The sequence below is a fragment of the Prionailurus viverrinus genome, chromosome E2 (assembly GCF_022837055.1).
Source record: "Prionailurus viverrinus isolate Anna chromosome E2, UM_Priviv_1.0, whole genome shotgun sequence".
NCBI lineage: Eukaryota > Metazoa > Chordata > Mammalia > Carnivora > Felidae > Prionailurus > Prionailurus viverrinus.
In genome coordinates, this window is record NC_062575.1 from 3,178,303 (window position 1) to 3,194,651 (window position 16,349).

Below are 16,349 nucleotides of genomic sequence, written 5' to 3' on the forward strand. Positions count from 1 at the left end.
GACCCAATCAAAGGCAGGTACCACAAGGATGAGGAGCGGGAAAATGGCTGTTTGTTCCCGTAATTAACATGGCGCCTGATAGGCTTCAAAGCCCCCTGGAGGGCTGACAACAACATGGGACCTGCGCTTTCCTCCTAACTCTACCACAGTCGCCGAACTTTGATTTTTCTTTTCTCCGGACTCAAAGCTACATCCTACACAGGAGGAGTCTAAGGCTGTGAAAAGGGAATCACATCTGCCCTCATTAACGTGAACTCCCGCCAGCACAGACACCGAGGGCAGGAGGCCGCGGCGGGAGCCTGTTGCCCTCAGTCTGTATGGCGCCGGGAGTCCCCCCCCCCCCTTAGCTCCGCCCCACTCTGCCCTCACCAAAGATGGCGCCACCCTGGCTTCCCCAACTTCCAGTGCTGGGGAAGGGACGGGAAACAGGGATAAGGGCGGGCGGTGGGGAGGGGGAAGCCAAGGGGGCGGGAGAAAGGAGTGTGGGGGAGCAGGGAGCCGAGGCGGAAGTCGAGGGGCCCCCGGGTGGAAGTGACGCTGCCCCCGCTGCCCAAAATGTCGGCGCCCAGAGGGAGGTGTAAGTAATTAAAGAGAAAAGCCGACTGACTTTCCCGGCCTCCTGGGGCCGCCCCAGGGCTCCAAAACCCCCGCTCCGTGCGAGCGAGGTGGACTCGCCCGGCTGCGGGTCGCGCCTGACCTGCTCCCACCCCGGGCGCCCCGGGCCGCACCTCTTAGGGACAGGGGGGAGGGGCACAAAAGGCCGGTACTCAGGGCCTCGGTCCCAGAGCCGACAGGGGAGGGGGGGGGGCCAGTCCTGCAGGCGACTGGGTGGGAAGGAGGCGGGGCTTAGTGGCGACAGGGGCGGAGCAGCTGCGGGGAGGAGCTTCCAGAAGGGCGTGGCTTAGAGTGGAAATAGGCTGGGCTTAGTGGAAGAAACGGGACTATGGGTAGAAAATGGGTGGTGCTTAGCAATGGGTGGTGCTTGATAAGGGGCGTGGCCAGAGAGTGCTAGGAGGGTCCCAGGTTGAAGGGTGGAAGGGACTTACCTGGGCTGAGTGGGGGGTGGGGGGGAGCGGGAATGGGACTCAGGGCACAGGTGGGCGGAGCTTAGGGTAGAAGGGGAGTGGTTTGTGCAGGAATGGGCGCAGTGAGGTGATGGGATTTAGGCGTGTAATTAGTGTTAGTGGAAATAACAAGTCTTCATAACGTAAGTGCAATGATTTGGAGGGCTGGGAAGGGGCTCCCCCCGGAAGGCTGAGTGGAGGGTCTTGGAAAGGATGGGCCCCCCTACAGGCTAGGTGGAGACGACAACCTGTGTGGCGTTCTGGAGGCGCACCTTAGCGGAGAAGAGATGGTAGGATTTCGAGAGCAATCTCAGAGGAACTTGGCGGGCAGTAGTAATCAGAACAGCTTGCCTCTTGAGCCTTTGCTGGGCCCCTGCCTGAGTCAGGGCGCGGCACGCACTGCCACAGTTTTGCTTATGCCTCACCTCCACTGCATGAGGTAGGTACCCCTGTTACTCCCACTGTGCAGATGGACAGACTTTCTGCAGATGGACAGTTGGTTTCTTCAGAGGTTCCAGGACCATTCCTGGTCGCCCTGGAAGGTTGAACCAAGTGCACTTGGCCCCAAATCTTTGTCCCGCTCATTTGCTAGGAATGTGAATCTTTTCCCCGAAGATGACTTTCACTCTCGAAGAAGACTGGGAGGGACTTTCAGAGAGGAAGGGACTTGTCAGAGAATTCAAGAGGCAACGGGAACTTGAGGAGGAGTGGGTGGGACCTGATTCAGAGTGGCTGGGGGCTAACAGAGTGGGCGGGGCTTAGGGAGAAGTTGGGGGGGGGGGGTCCAAGTAGAGAAGAGGCTTAAAAACACTCAGGAGTGTATTAGCCACTTGACACTGATTAGGAAGATTGGCAGATGAGTGAGAGGAGGGTTTGTAGGAGAAGGGGAGGCTTAACGGTGGGTGGTCGTGGCTTGGAGGTTGAGTGTAGCTTGGAGGGAAGTGGGAAGGGTTCCCAGGGGACAGATAGCGGGTCCTGAGTCCAAGGAGACTGATAGGAGAGGGCTGATGGGGAGCTGACTGCTTCACCTGCCCTCCGTGTCTCCCCTTGCTCCAGAGAGAGCCTCCACTCGCCACTGCCCTCCCACCACGCCACCATGGATGATGCCCCGCTGCCAGTGCCCCCGGTCCCCGCCCCGGCCCCGGCCCCAGCACCTCCCGCTGCTGCTGCTCCCCGGGTCCCCTTTCACTGCAGTGAGTGTGGCAAGAGCTTCCGCTACCGCTCGGACCTTCGGCGCCACTTCGCCCGGCACACTGCACTCAAACCCCACGCGTGTCCGCGCTGTGGCAAGGGCTTCAAACACAGCTTCAACCTGGCCAACCACCTGCGTTCGCACACCGGCGAGCGGCCCTACCGCTGCTCTGCCTGCCCTAAAGGGTTCCGAGACTCCACCGGCCTGCTGCACCACCAGGTGAGTCCCGCAGGCTGGGCTCAGGCTGGCCTCCCTGGGCTGGACACACCCTTGGAGCCACAGGGCCCCACTTTGGGCAGCAGACAGCGCTGTGCTTTCTCATTTAGCTTTACCGTTCAACAGGCAGGCACTACCAATCAAAAGGACTGGACGCTCAAAATCTGTCTCTAGTACGCCCAGACTTTTAAATAAACCACAAGGGCCACTATCAGTAAGGCACAGTCTTGTGTAACACACTGGCCACATTTCACGTGCTCAAAAGCCAGGTGTCGCTGGTGGCTGCCATATTGGTCAGTGAAGATACACAACACCTCCATCAGTGCAGAAAGCTCTGTTGGACAGTTCTTGCTCTAGAAGGTTGGACATTTACCTTGAAAAACCACCTCCCATCCTAGGGGATTATGAAAGATCCTCTCCACCTCTTCCCGATATCCACCACCTTAGAGGACATCCATAGGAGGTCGGAACGTTTATCAATAATAATTACAATTTCTAGGAATTGAGTAGCTGTTTAGTGATGATTTTATCCTATACTCACAACGACCCTGTGAGATGGCACATCTTGTGCCCTTGTCACAGAGGAGAAAAGCAGAGCCTCAGAGATGATGTTACTTGTCTAGTTTTCACTGCAACTAGAAGGCAGAGGGGGGACTTGAACCCAGGTTTGTTAGTGCTCAGAGCCCTAGTACCTAGCCATTCTCCCAGGGAGTCCCATTTTCCTAGGTGGGCTTGGTGAAAATGAGTAAGAGTTAGTCTGGACGAATGGGAGGAAGAGTTCTCCAGCCTAAAGGAACAGCACGTGCAAAGGTCCTGCGAGGGAAGGGGCAGAAAGAATCCCAACATGACCCAAACCAGAGAAGAAGAGGGAGAAGGTCGAAGCTAGGCAAGGCCAGTCGGGAGGGCAGGAATCCGCCCTGCAGACTGGACCCTCTGCTCTGATGCCGCGCTCTCCCTCTCTCCCTCCCAGGTCGTCCACACTGGTGAGAAACCCTACTGCTGCCTGGTCTGCGAGCTGCGCTTCTCCTCACGCTCCAGCTTGGGCCGCCACCTCAAGCGCCAGCACCGTGGGGTACTCCCGTCTCCACTGCAGCCCGGCCCAGGCCTGCCCGCCCTGAGCGCGCCCTGCTCCGTCTGCTGCAACGTGGGCCCCTGCTCCGTGTGCGGGGGTGCGGGAGCTGCTGGCGGAGAGGGCCCAGAGGCGGCGGGCGCCGGCCCGGGCAGCTGGGGGCTGGCGGAGGCCGCAGCCGCGGCCGCCGCCTCACTGCCCCCGTTCGCCTGCGGAGCCTGTGCGCGGCGCTTCGACCAGGGCCGCGAGCTGGCGGCCCACTGGGCGGCGCACACTGATGTGAAGCCCTTCAAGTGCCCGCGCTGCGAGCGCGACTTCAACGCCCCCGCGCTGCTAGAGCGGCACAAGCTGACGCACGACCTGCAGAGCCCGGGCGCGCCCCCTGCGCAGGCCTGGGCCGCGGGGGCGGCCGACGGCGGCGGAGGCGGCGGTCCTGCGGAGGCAGGCAGCGCCCAGCCGGCCTGGGACGGCGGGCTGCTCCTGGGCCACGCCGGGGGCGGCGTGCCTGAGCTCCGGGGGCTGCTCCCCGAGGGTGGCGGGGAGGCCCCAGCGCCCGCGGCCGTGGCCGAGGCGCCGGAAGACACCCTGTACCAGTGCGACTGCGGGACCTTCTTCGCTTCAGCTGCCGCGCTGGCCAGCCACCTGGAGGCCCACTCGGGGCCCGCCACCTACGGCTGCGGCCACTGCGGGGCCCTGTACGCGGCCCTGGCGGCCCTAGAAGAGCACCGGCGGGCCAGCCACGGCGAGGGTGGAGGGGCGGAGGCGACGCCCGCGGCCCCGGAGGGGGAGCCGGCGGCCGGGGAGGCCGCGTCCGGCTCGGGCCGGGGCAAGAAGATCTTCGGCTGCTCCGAGTGCGAGAAGCTGTTCCGCTCGCCGCGTGACCTGGAGCGGCACGTGCTGGTGCACACGGGCGAGAAGCCGTTCCCGTGCCTCGAGTGCGGCAAGTTCTTCCGCCACGAGTGCTACCTCAAGCGCCACCGGCTGCTGCACGGCACCGAGCGGCCCTTTCCCTGCCACATTTGCGGCAAGGGCTTCATCACGCTCAGCAACCTCTCTCGGCACCTGAAGCTGCACCGGGGCATGGACTGACGGCCAGGCCGCGCCTCCGCCCAACCGCCCCTCCCCGGGGCGGGGCTGGACTTGGGCCCGGCCCGGTCTGGATCCAGATCCACGGGCCCTGAAGCAAGGGGACCCTGGCTGGAGAGACAGGGCCACCAGACGCCCACACAGGGCCCTGAGCTGGAGGGCAGCAAATAAACGGAGAGATTCCTCAGCTCCGGGGTCCAGGGTCCATGAAGAGACCCCTGAGTGTGAGACCCCTGGAATATACGCTGGGCACCCCCAAGTCAATAGGCAGCCTCCAAGCTGTGGGGACCTAGCAGTGAGAAATGGGTCTCCCAAGTACTTCTCATCTTGAGGGCCCTAATAATGACAGATGGGCACCTTCCCCCCCCCCCCCAAGGGAAGGCTGCCCCTCTCCCTGAGAGCCATCATTCCCAACGACCTTGATCTGGAGAATGTGGGGAGATCATGACCCCGAATTTCCCTAGATCCCCTCCAAATGCTACCCACCAGTCACTGGTGTCCCCCCCCCCCCCCAAATGGATATAGCCGGAATCTGCCTTCCCCCGCTCCCACCCCATTTCATTCCTTACGCTGAAAGAGGACCAGGGTAGATGTCCCCTGCCCTCAGCCCCCACTCCCCAATTAGGTCTCCCTCCCCTACTGCAGAATGGATCAACCCTAATGATCTTCCCCACCCCCAACCACTAGAATAGGCTGGTTTGAAATCCCTCCTGCCCAGTAGAATGAACTGATTCAGATACACACCCCTGTCCACTGGAATGGGCTGGTCCAGACTGTGGCCTGCCCCCCCCCCCCTTAGGTGAATACGGCAGACACTCCTCCCTCACTCTCGAGTGTGGGCCAGTCCACGTCATTCCCCATCCTGTGAACTCATCTGAATGGGAGGTGGTGGACATTGGGGTTTTCCTCCCACTCTGCTGTAGCACCTGTCAGTCTTTCCATCTCTGTTGGTTTGTCTGTCTCTGTGTTCCCCTCAACCCCAAGGGGGAAGGGGGTTTGGCTAGGGGGTTCCCCCCCTGTGAGCCTCGACCTTGCCCCCTCATCCCACTCCCTAATGTCTCCAGGACCCCAATAAACCTTGTCCTGTCAGTCACTGATGTCTCATTTTCTGATCCTTGGCTCCAGAGAGGTGGGAGTTTCTCCCTCCCTGGTTTAGAACAGGCCCCCTAAATAAAGATCTTTCCTCCCTCCCTCCTGACAAATTTTGAGTCGAGAGTGCACGACCATTAAAATCAGAAAGGGTTTAAGTCTCACCAAAAGGGAACCCAGTCCCTTAAATACAACATCCGTCTCCAATGGGCTAAACATGCCCTTTAGAAACCATCAATCCCATAAGACTTACCCCCTAAAAACCAAACTATCTCCTTAAAGAAAAGTTCTACCCCTAAGCAGAGACCCTATCTCTTAGACTCCACCTCCAGGTGTCCAAATTTGTACCTTGAACGCTTACATCCAATTCCTAGGATAGGATTCGCCCATCAGGGAAGGGGTCAGCCATTCGTATTGTCTTCTGTGCACTAGATTACATTCCTGTATACTGAGTGCCTATTCTGTGCCAGGCATTGTAATCCTCTCTGGGGATCCAGCAGCAAAGAAAATAACTCCTCATGGGGTTTATATGTTTAGTGTGTGGGCGATAGGGTGGAGAAAAGAGTAATCAAAGAAAGGAGAGTAATTTCCAGATGGTTTTGAGCATCTGAAGGAGATGAGGAGAGGTGTTAAGAAAGTGACTCTGCCATCCCAGTTCGGGTGTCCCGTGGAATTCTCTACAGAGGTGGCATTTGATCTGGAACCTGAAGGGTGGCGAGAGACCAGCGAGGAGGATGCCTGGATGGGCACGGAGAAGAGGGAGGAACTGAGGTCGAGGGGTCAGGTCACGCAGAGGCTGGTGGGCCTTCCAGGTTATCGAAAGCAAGATTTTAACGTGGAGGGATGGGATCACTCTTGCACTTTACAAAGTTCCCTCTGGCTGCTGAGTGGAGAAGGAACTGGAGGGGTACAGTGGAAGCAGAAGACTATAGGAGTCCAGCAGGAGAGATGGGGGGGGGGGTGGCTAGACCTTAGTGGTGGAGAGAAATGGGTGGGTTCGAGATGAATTCTGTAAGTAGAATGTGTGTGTGTGTGTGTGTGTGTGTGTGTGTGCAACTGAAAGGGAGGAATCAAGAGGGTCTGGTTGAGTGGTGGCATTTTGAATTAAGAACAGAAAAGGGGAAGAACACATTTGGGTAGGGGTTTAGGTGAATCAAGAATTCCATTTTGAGCTTCTTAAATATAAGATGCCTGGGAGATTGGCATGCTCTAATAAGACTGAAGATGTGCATATCTCGCGATGCAGCAATCCCACTGCTAGCCGCAAGCCCCAGAGAAATCCCTTCACCTGCACTGGGAGACACATAGAAAAACACTCCCAGCAGCACATATGGTCAGCCTCAAACTCTGAACAACTGGAACATCACTGTGAGGGTCTGAATGTTTGTGTCCCCATCAAAATTGGTATGTTGAAATCCTAAGGCCCAGTGTGACAGTATTTGGAGATGGAGCTATTGGGAGGTGCTTAAATCACGAGGGTGGAGTCCTCATGCATGGGATTAGTGACCACATTCCAAAGGCTCCAGAGTGATCCCTAGTCCTCTCCACCATGTGAGGACACAGCAAGAAGGCAGTGGCCATGAGGGCCTAGAAGAGGGCCTTCCCCAGAAGGCAAGCATGCTGGTGCCTTGATCTTGGACCTCTGGCTTCCAGGACTGTGAGCAATAAATTTCTGTTGTTTACAAGCCACCCAGTCTGCGGTATTTTGTTACAGCAGCCAGAGCAGAATAAGACATCCATCAACAGTATAGCAGATCAATAAACAGTGCTATATTATGCTGTGGAATACCATACAGCAATGAAATGAAAGGGGTGGAGAAACCCACATTTGCATGGATGAAAGTTACAAAGAAACCCAATGCAAGAAGGCAAGAAGAAGCCCATGGAGTATGATTCCATTTATATAACATTCATAAAGCCAGCGAAACTATAATACTGTTTAGGATGTATCGTGGGTCGTGAACCATCTAGAAAAGCGAGGAAAACATTTGCCCATAGAAACTCAGAACAGTGGGGTTGGATGCATCACGCCCAATCTTCTGTGGACTCTGGGGTGGGAGCTACCATTCCATGTCTTAATCTGGTGATCCATTGATCATTCTTTGCTAACTGTGCATTTGTATCGTGCTCTTTTAGTCTATGAGTCTCGTATCTCACAAGAAAAAAAAAAATGTAAAGGAGGCAACCCGGGATCCAGGAACCAGACTCATCCCTTGGGGCAAAAAAAAAAAAGAAAAAAGAAAAAAAAGAGAATCTGTCTTGGAGAAACAAGACCCGCCCCCTTAGATTCAGGCACCGCCCCAGGGACAAGACCCGCCCACTTGGAGACCTGCTCGGTGTGGAGCACAGAGGGTCTGGAAAGGAGCCAGGGTTGTCATGGAGATGGCCTCCAGCTAAGGATTAATGAAGAGGGACCTGTGGAGGCTCCACTCCTCCCACCTCACCTCCAATCCAATCCTTTCTCTTCTGAGACAATAGCGAAAGGGATTCACCCATTTCCCCCATCCCCCCACCCCAGGGCCTCCCAAGGGCCCAAGGCTGGACCCTGTACCTAACTCCTCTCACTGTGGCCCCATTTCACAGGTGTGCTAACTGAGGCTCCGAAGGAACGAGGGGGGATTTTGCTCTCCAGAGAGCCGATTATTGGGCTGACGCTGACGACTCGCTCGCAGCTGATCCGTCCGGGCGGCCACCTGGACGCTCACCCGAGCTCCTCGTCTCCCCACCCCAACTCAGTCTTCTCCCTTCAGGGGGTCCCCCTCTCCTGAAGCCCCAGCCTCGTCCCCTCTTCACTCCTCATCCACATTTCTGTGCGCAGCTTGGTGCTGAGGGGTGAGCATTTCAGCGTTTCAGCAAAGCCTGCCCTCAGGGAATTATTTCTACCCCTGCGGAGGGGGAGATGGGCAATCAGTGGGTAATCTACAAGAACCCTAATGCTACTTTGCTGTAAGTACAGGTTGGAAATTAAGGCAGAGTAAGGACCAGAGGGTGACAGGAGGGATCTTTTAGCTAAGGCGGACAGGAGAGGTGTCTCTGAGGACATCTGAAAGAAATGATGGGAGTAAGGGAAACTTCGTGGAAATCTAGGGGAAGGGCATTCCGGAGAGGGAGAACAGCACGTTGAAAGGCCCTGGGGTCCACAGAGAGCAAAGAGGACGGTGTGGCTGGAGCAGAGAGTGAAACAGGGAGAGAGAGGTGGCAGTCAGCTGAGGGAGGCTCCAGGGGCCAGACCCGTCCAGCCTTACAGGGAGGGGTGAGGAACTCGGGAGGAAGGGATGGGGAGCACGGGAGGTTGTTCAGCGCTGGAGTGACAGCCTGTGATTTCTGGGTGCGGGAGACTGGCCGGGAGGTAGGGGGGCTGGAGGCAGGAGAGCCAATGGGGAGGCAGTTGCAGTGGGACTGTCCCCCCGGAGTGCAGCCCGGAGCCAATCAGAGCCAGGTCCCGCCCCCTGCCCGAGAGGCCAGCCCTGCCCAGGCCCCCCTCTCTCACCTGGGCCCGCGCCCCGCCTCCTCCCTGCTCCCAGCCTGGGTCTCCCCTGCATCCGGCCGGGCCTCCACGCGGGTCCCACAGGAATTTCTCTAAAACACTAATCGGATCATGTGACTCTCCAGCTTAAAACCTTTTCAATGGCTTCTCAGTGCGCTAGGAATGCGTCCAGCATTCAGCTTGGACTAAGAGGCTGGACACAGTGGCTCGTGCAGCTCCCGGCCTCTCTCCACCACACTGCCGGCTCTGATGTCCCAATCCAAGGCCCTCAGTCTCCCTCAAGACAAGACCCCCCCTCCCCACCCCACCCCACCCCATACATGCTGTTCTCTCTGCTTGACACTTTATTTCTCACCTCTCCATTCCTGAATTTTCCTTCCTTCCTTCCTTCCTTTTTTTTTGGGGGGGGGGGGGAGGAAAAAAACGTTAAGCCTGTAAAATATAGATAATGAAGGTGAAATAGCCACACATACCCCCTCGATATAGACTCGGAAGAATTGAAAGCGGCCATTCAAACGAAAATATATTCTTGAACGTTCATAACAGCACTATTCACAATAGCAAACAAAAGGTAGAAATAACCCAATGTCCATGAACAAATGGGCAGACCAACACAATGCAGTCTACCCATACAGTGGAATATTATTCAACCATAAAGAGGAAGGGCATACGGATACATGCCGCAACATAGATGAATCTCGAAAACATGCTAAGTGAAAGAAACAAGTCATAAAAGATCACGTATTGTATGACTCAGTCGATATGAAACGTCCACAGTAGGCCAAGCCCTAGAGAGACAAAGCTGAACGTTGGTTGCCAGGGGCTGGCAGGAGAAAGGGCATGGAGAGTGACAGCTTCATGGATCTAGATTTCTGTTTGGGGAGATGAAAAATTCTGATACTAGATGGTAGGCATGGTTGACATCTCAATGGTGACATCGAGAATGTATTTAATGCCACTGACATTAATGCCACACCCACCCCTATATACTACAGCTTTGGGACATTAGAGATATACCTCACCCTCCATAGGTGCCTCTAGGATCTGATTGCTTCTCCCCGCTACAAAATACCCCCTACCTGGGGTGCCTGGGTGGCTCAGTCAGTTAAGCGTCTGACTTTGGCTCAGATCACAATCTCGAGGTTTGTGAATTTGAGCCCCGAGTCAGCCCATTTCGGATTCTCTGTCTCTTTGCCCCACCCCTGTTCGTTCTGTCTCTCTCTCTCAAATAAAAAATAAAACATAGAAGGCACCCCTAGCCCATATTTGGTAGTTATTATCTCCATGGTATTTTTAGACTTTCACTGATACATATATATCCTTTAGAAAGTAGTATTATTGACCAGATGCTTTTAAAAATCAATCTGTAGGCCTCTGTTGTCTCCCCCATCTCTTGGTGAGATGCAAAGACTCCTGGAGACTCGCTTAGCTTTGAAATGTTTTAGTGCCTCGCTTTACCATTCTTTAAAATGGGAGAATAACATGACCCACTCCATATGGCAAGGAGACACAACTGGGTTTGTATTTGTAAGGCGCTTACAAGGCTACACTATTATTAAATTTCATTTTATTTATTTTTCATTACCCTCCCCCCTCCCATTTATTTCTTGTACCTTTACTTTCTTGAGTATGGAACACATTCACATGGTTTCAAATTCAAAAAGTACAAAAGGATAGAGTGTAGCAAGTTTCAGTTCTGAGAGTTAGACAAAGTTGCGAGTTTCCTGTCTCCTCCAGTTCTTCCAGATGCAAACCACTGATGAGCTGCCTCATCAGTGCCTTTCCAGCTGCCTTTTCCCCCACCTTCCCTTCACATTATCACTTGGAGCCTTTCATATTTTTACCCAGTAAGTTTCTTCATTCTGTTGTTGTTGTTGTTGTTGTTGTTATATTCATCTTTTTTATTAATCTAATGATGATGATGATGATGATGATGGCGACACACAGCATTCCACTGGGCAGATCAGTCATGACTTCTCGCTCGAATTTCCTACCGATGGGCATTTAGCTCATTTCCAGTCTTCTGCAGTGATGTGTAGTACTACACTCATTCCTGATACAGATTTCATTTTGCATGTTTCCAAACAGGTCTGACAGAAAAGATCCTGAATTGTTCGCTTGTTAAGGTTGTTCCAAACTTCACTCGCCCCAGGGCGCCTGGGTGGCTCAGTAGTCGGTTAGGCATCCAACTTTGGCTCAGGTCATGATCTCATGGTTTGTGGGTTCGAGCCCCACGTCGGGCTCTGTGCTGACAGTTCAGAGCCGGGAGCCTGCTTCAGAATCTGTATCTCCCTCTCCCTCCCTCTCTCTCTCTCTGCCCCTCCCCCACTCGTGCTCTATCTCTCTCTCTCTCTCTCTCAAAAACAAATAAACGTCAAATTCCATTCGCCCCAGCCGTGTACAAGAGGTTCCAGTTCCCACACTCTCGCCAACAATGTGGAGCATGTATTTCACCTTAAACCAACAGCCACTAGCTGCAGGCATACCTCCACCACGTGCCTTTTCTGCTCAGCATCAGGTATTTGAGGTGTCGTGTGGAGGCACATGTCTCTACCCTTTCCATTTGCTCATCGTTCTCATCCCTAACCCTTGACTTTCCTCGAGCAAGTTTCCGCTGAAACAGTGTTGCCTCCTGCAAGACCTTGAGGGTTGCTCTCACCCCTGTGTGGGATCAGCTCAGTGCCGCCTCTGTTCTCTGTGTTCCCACCAAACCCTCTTTCCTGCGACAGAGCACATTTTTCCAGGAGGGCAATTGGATCTGTGTCTGACTGCGTCCTCCTTGAGATTCCTGCAGACAGGGTCCAATGGCCTGTGTCTTTGCCACTGAAGCTCCAGCACCAAGGACAGAGCTAGCCCATAGTAGGTGCTCAGCGGATCTCGGTAGCTTAGGATGGAGTATGTGTGGCAAGGAATATGCAGAACGGACTTGGAGTAGGTGCTCAGTAAATACTGGTGTCTTAGGAGCGAATGATTATGCACAGGGCTTATCATGGAGGGGTACACTGAGGCCAGGAGAAGGGGAAGTCGCTTGCTCAGGCAGCCAAGTGATGGCTGGAATCGGGTTCTAGTCCAGAGCGCCCCCACTTTCCCTGAGGCCTCTGCCACCGCCTCATTCATCGCGGTCCCCTGGCACCCCCCCTCGCCCGACACAGTGCCTGGCACAGACAGGACCTGATAAATGTGTATTTGTTGAAGCCATGAATGAATATGTGTGTCTGTTGGGGTGGGGAGGGGAGCTGGACCCGGCCTCCCAGGCCCACAGCCCCCTCCCCGTGCAGGACCCAGGAATCCAAGCCGCCCTCCCTCCCCGCCCCCTGGGTCCCCTCGTCCTCCCGCTTCCGGCTTCCCAGCCAGTCTTTCCTCTTCGGGGCTCCGTGGAAACACCGGGTTTCCGGGGGGAAGGCTTAGGCGGTGACACCGAGCCCAGCCTCCTCCACCCCCCACCACGCTCGGGCCCTCCCTCCCTCCCTCCCCACCACCACCGTCCGCGTTTGGCCGGCCGCGGGGAAGGAAGAAAGGAGCGAAGGAGGCGGAGGTAAGAACCCTGCGCCCAGCGATCAGGGCCGAGCCTCAGGCCCTGGGCCCAGAAATCTGTGAGGCCTCGAACTGTGGCCCCAATTCTGCTGATCAGGCCTGCAGGGAACCGCAGGCTGGGCCCAGTGGGGAGATCGCCCCCCACCCCCCCCCCCCCACCTCCTTGGGCACCTAGGGCTCAGGACCCCAGCAGCCTTGGTGGGGGGCAGGCGTCCAGGGGCCTGGCCCCCAGCAGCCTCCTCCCTGGAGCATTCCGGCAGTGGAGCCCCCAGTCCCCTCCTCTCCCTTGTCTTAGGAGCCCAGCCCCCTCCCTCCATCCTCTCTGCCCCTGGGACCCAGGAATCCATACCGCTTCCCACGCAGGAGTGGATCCCAGCCACCTCCCAAACCTGGGGTCCCAGGCCCCGGCGCCCACCTCCCTCAGTGCCAGGAGTGCGGCCGCCCAGCCTTCTCCCGGGCTGAGAGGCTGAGGCAGCCCTCCTACTCCTGGCCTCTCCCAGACCCTGGTCTGGGTACCCACATCCCATTTCCGGGGCCTCCCGGTGTTGAATTCCACCCCCTCCACTCGGGCACCACAGGCTGGTTCCCAGCCCCTCCCAAAACGCTCCGGCCGGCCCCTGAGGAAGAGCGCTTGGCTCACTGTCTCCCTGTCTCCTCTCCTGCCCGTGTCTCTGGCTTGCTCCCTCTCGCCGTCTCGCCGTCCCTCCCCACCTCCACCCTGCTGAGGTTCTTCTGGTCTCTGTGTTCGCTCCCTCTCCCCCCAGACCCCTTTGTTTTCTCCCCACCTCCGTCTCTGCTGGGAGTCCTCACCTCTCTCTCCTGCTGTCTCCCACCATCCTGTCTGACCGCTTCTCCTGCTGCCGCTCTTTCTGTCCCCACGTCTCTGTGTCTCTTCCGTCTTGCTGCCTCTCTCCTTTGCCTGGCTAAACACCTGACCATCTCTGCGTGCATCTCCGTCCGGCTCCCTGTCTCTGCTTCCCGGCCCACGCCGCCCTTGATCCGGCACCCTCCCCACCATGGCTCCTTGTCTCCGCTTTCTCCTTGCAGGCATGGACCCGCAGCCCCCTCCACCCGCCCAGGGCAGCCCGCCTCACCGGGGCCGCGGCCGCGGCCGGGGCCGGGGCCGCGGCCGCGGCCGGGGCCGCGGCAGGGGGGGCGCTGGAGCCCCTCGGGCCCCCCTGCCCTGCCCCACCTGCGGCCGCCTCTTCCGCTTCCCCTACTACCTCTCCCGGCACCGGCTGAGCCACTCGGGCCTCCGGCCCCACGCCTGCCCCCTGTGCCCCAAGGCCTTCCGCCGGCCTGCGCACCTCTCCCGCCACCTGCGAGGCCACGGGCCCCAACCCCCGCTGCGCTGCGCCGCCTGCCCCCGCACCTTCCCCGAGCCCGCCCAGCTCAGGCGCCACCTGGCCCAGGAGCACGCGGGCGGCGGGGTCGAGCTGGCCATCGAGAGGGCGGCCAAGGAGGCCGCGGAGACCGGCTGGGGCCCGCAGGACGCCAGCGCCGGGCAGCCGAGCACCGCGGCGGCGGCGGCGGCCGCCGAGGAGGAGGCCGCGTGGCCCGAGACGCGGCCGGCGGGGGAGCCGGCCACGCTGGCGGCCCCCGCGAGCTCGGAGCCCCGCGAGTCGGAGGAGGAGGAGGAGGCGGAGGCCGGGGCGGCCGAGCTGAGGGCCGAGCTGGCGCTGGCGGCCGGGCGCCAGGAGGAGAAGCAGGTCCTGCTCCAGGCCGACTGGACGCTGCTGTGCCTCCGCTGTCGCGAAGCCTTCGCCACGAAGGGCGAGCTCAAAGCGCACCCGTGTCTGCGCCCCGAGGGGGAGCAGGAGGGGGAAGGGGGCCCCCCGCCCCGCCCCAAGCGCCACCAGTGCTCCATCTGCCTCAAGGCCTTCGCCAGGCCCTGGTCGCTGTCCCGCCACCGGCTGGTCCACTCCACCGACCGCCCCTTCGTGTGCCCGGACTGCGGCCTGGCCTTCCGCCTCGCCTCCTACCTCCGCCAGCACCGCCGCGTCCACGGCGCGCTCAGCCTCCTGGCCCCGCTGCCCCCGGCGGGCAGGAAGGACGACAAGGCCTCGGGCGGACGGAACTCAGGGAAGGGGCCTGAGGGGGGCGAGGGGGCCGAGTGCGGGAGCGCCTCGGAGGGGGGAGAAGGCGGGCAGAACGGAGGCGACGCCGCCCCGGCCCGGCCCCCCGCCGGGGAGCCCCGCTTCTGGTGCCCCGAGTGCGGCAAGGGCTTCCGGCGCCGGGCGCACCTGCGACAGCACGGGGTGACCCACTCAGGGGCGCGCCCGTTCCAGTGCGTGCGCTGCCAGCGGGAGTTCAAGCGCCTGGCGGACCTGGCCCGCCACGCGCAGGTGCACGCGGGGGGCCCGGCCCCGCACCCCTGCCCGCGCTGCCCGCGCCGCTTCTCGCGCGCCTACAGCCTCCTGCGCCACCAACGCTGCCACCGCGCTGAGCTGGAGAGGGCCGCCGCCTTGCAGGCGCTCCAGGCCCAGGCCCCGCCGTCGCCCCCGCCGCCCCCGCCGCCGCCGCCGCCAGCCGGGCAGGAGGACGACGAAGGGCTCCCGCTGCCCGTCGCACACATCAAGGAAGAGCCGCCCTCCCCGGGGTCCCCACCCCAGTCGCCGCCACCGGCTCCCCCTGTCTTCCTCAGCGCCTCCTGTTTCGACAGCCAGGACCATTCGGCCTTCCAGATGGAGGAAGAAGAGCTCGACAGCAAGGCTCACCTGCGCGGGTCGGGCGGCCTGGCCTCCTGACCTTCACACCCACTCTCGGCCGCTCCATTTGGCTCCCGGTTTGCCAGACGGAGGAGGGAAGTCCAAGAGCAGGCGCCTCCTCTGTCTCCCCACCCGTCCCCTTCCAGCCCTCAACACTAAGGAGGGTGGGCCCTGGACCGCCCCTCCCTCCCCATCGCCCACCCCCAGGCCCCCCGACCCTGGTTAGGAACTGCTTGTGCCAGCAGGCCTCTGAAGGCAGGACTACTCGGAAAGAAGGAGGCGGAGAATATTGGCCAGAGATAATGGAGACTGGGGGTGGGGGGGATCCCCTGCCTGGCTGTCCCCCATGATACACACTGGACACCGTCACCTCTTCGGAACTGCCAGACGCTGGGGGTCCCCAGTGAGCAAAGGTCCATCCCTGTCCCTTTGTCTGTCTGTGAATAAATGTGAGTTCGTGAAACAGGAGAGAGTGAGGCTGTCTGTGGTGGGGGAGGGGGGGGGGCTGCAGGGGGGCGCCTAGGGTGAGCTGGGATTCGTCCAGCAGACCCTGAGCTTGGGTTACCAAGCAGGAAGGATCCAGATACTCACATCAGGGACTGGGAGGGAGGGGCTCAGGCAGCAAGAGACTCAGGAGGAGAAACGGGAGTGAGACAACCCAGGTTACCATCCGTCCAGTCATCTTTGGGGAGCCCCAGGCACCCCCCCCCCCCCCCCCCCCGCCTTGTGTAATCTCTGCATGTATTCCTTTTTTATTTTATTTTATGTACTTATTTTGAGAGCGAGGGAGACAGCACTGGGGGGGGGGGGGGGGAGGGGCAGAGAGAAAGAGGGAAAGAGAGAATCCCAAGCAGTCTCCACACTGCCAGCACAGAGCCCAACAGGGACTCAAACTCAGAAACCG

The 16,349-nt window shown here is 58.8% G+C and overlaps 2 protein-coding genes across 5 annotated transcripts; both read left to right on the plus strand.

The window, feature by feature from the left end:
* The first annotated feature begins 489 nt into the window (after positions 1–489).
* FIZ1 (FLT3 interacting zinc finger 1) lies at positions 490–5,720 on the plus strand. 3 transcript variants are annotated; one of them, XM_047837222.1, is made up of 3 exons: positions 490–577; positions 2,121–2,475; positions 3,443–5,720. In XM_047837222.1, exons 2-3 carry the CDS (start codon positions 2,161–2,163, stop codon positions 4,628–4,630), a joined length of 1,503 nt encoding a protein of 500 aa, XP_047693178.1. In that variant the 5' UTR covers positions 490–577; positions 2,121–2,160; the 3' UTR covers positions 4,631–5,720. The 3 variants fall into 3 exon arrangements, with proteins under 3 accessions (XP_047693178.1, XP_047693177.1, XP_047693179.1); XM_047837221.1 differs by lacking the exon at positions 490–577 and adding an exon at positions 1,108–1,503; XM_047837223.1 differs by lacking the exon at positions 490–577 and adding an exon at positions 1,108–1,354.
* A 6,903-nt stretch (positions 5,721–12,623) lies between these two features.
* On the plus strand, positions 12,624–15,908 carry ZNF579 (zinc finger protein 579). Of its 2 annotated transcripts, none has more exons than XM_047837189.1 (2): positions 12,624–12,738; positions 13,785–15,908. In XM_047837189.1, exon 2 carries the CDS (start codon positions 13,787–13,789, stop codon positions 15,482–15,484), a length of 1,698 nt encoding a protein of 565 aa, XP_047693145.1. In that variant the 5' UTR covers positions 12,624–12,738; positions 13,785–13,786; the 3' UTR covers positions 15,485–15,908. The 2 variants fall into 2 exon arrangements, with proteins under 2 accessions (XP_047693145.1, XP_047693144.1); XM_047837188.1 differs by having other exon boundaries at positions 12,701–12,738; positions 13,502–15,908.
* Positions 15,909–16,349: the final 441 nt, after the last annotated feature.

Bases quoted from the DNA above. Each gene is read 5' to 3' on its own strand.
- FIZ1 (XM_047837221.1), top strand. From the start codon at position 1,352: ATGGTAGGATTTCGAGAGCAATCTCAGAGGAACTTGGCGGGCAGTAGT. The intron at 1,504-2,120 runs GTAGGTACCCCT...CCCTTGCTCCAG, and splicing joins CCTCACCTCCACTGCATGAG to AGAGAGCCTCCACTCGCCAC. The intron at 2,476-3,442 runs GTGAGTCCCGCA...TCTCCCTCCCAG, and splicing joins CCGGCCTGCTGCACCACCAG to GTCGTCCACACTGGTGAGAA.
- ZNF579 (XM_047837188.1), top strand. From the start codon at position 13,754: ATGGCTCCTTGTCTCCGCTTTCTCCTTGCAGGCATGGACCCGCAGCCC.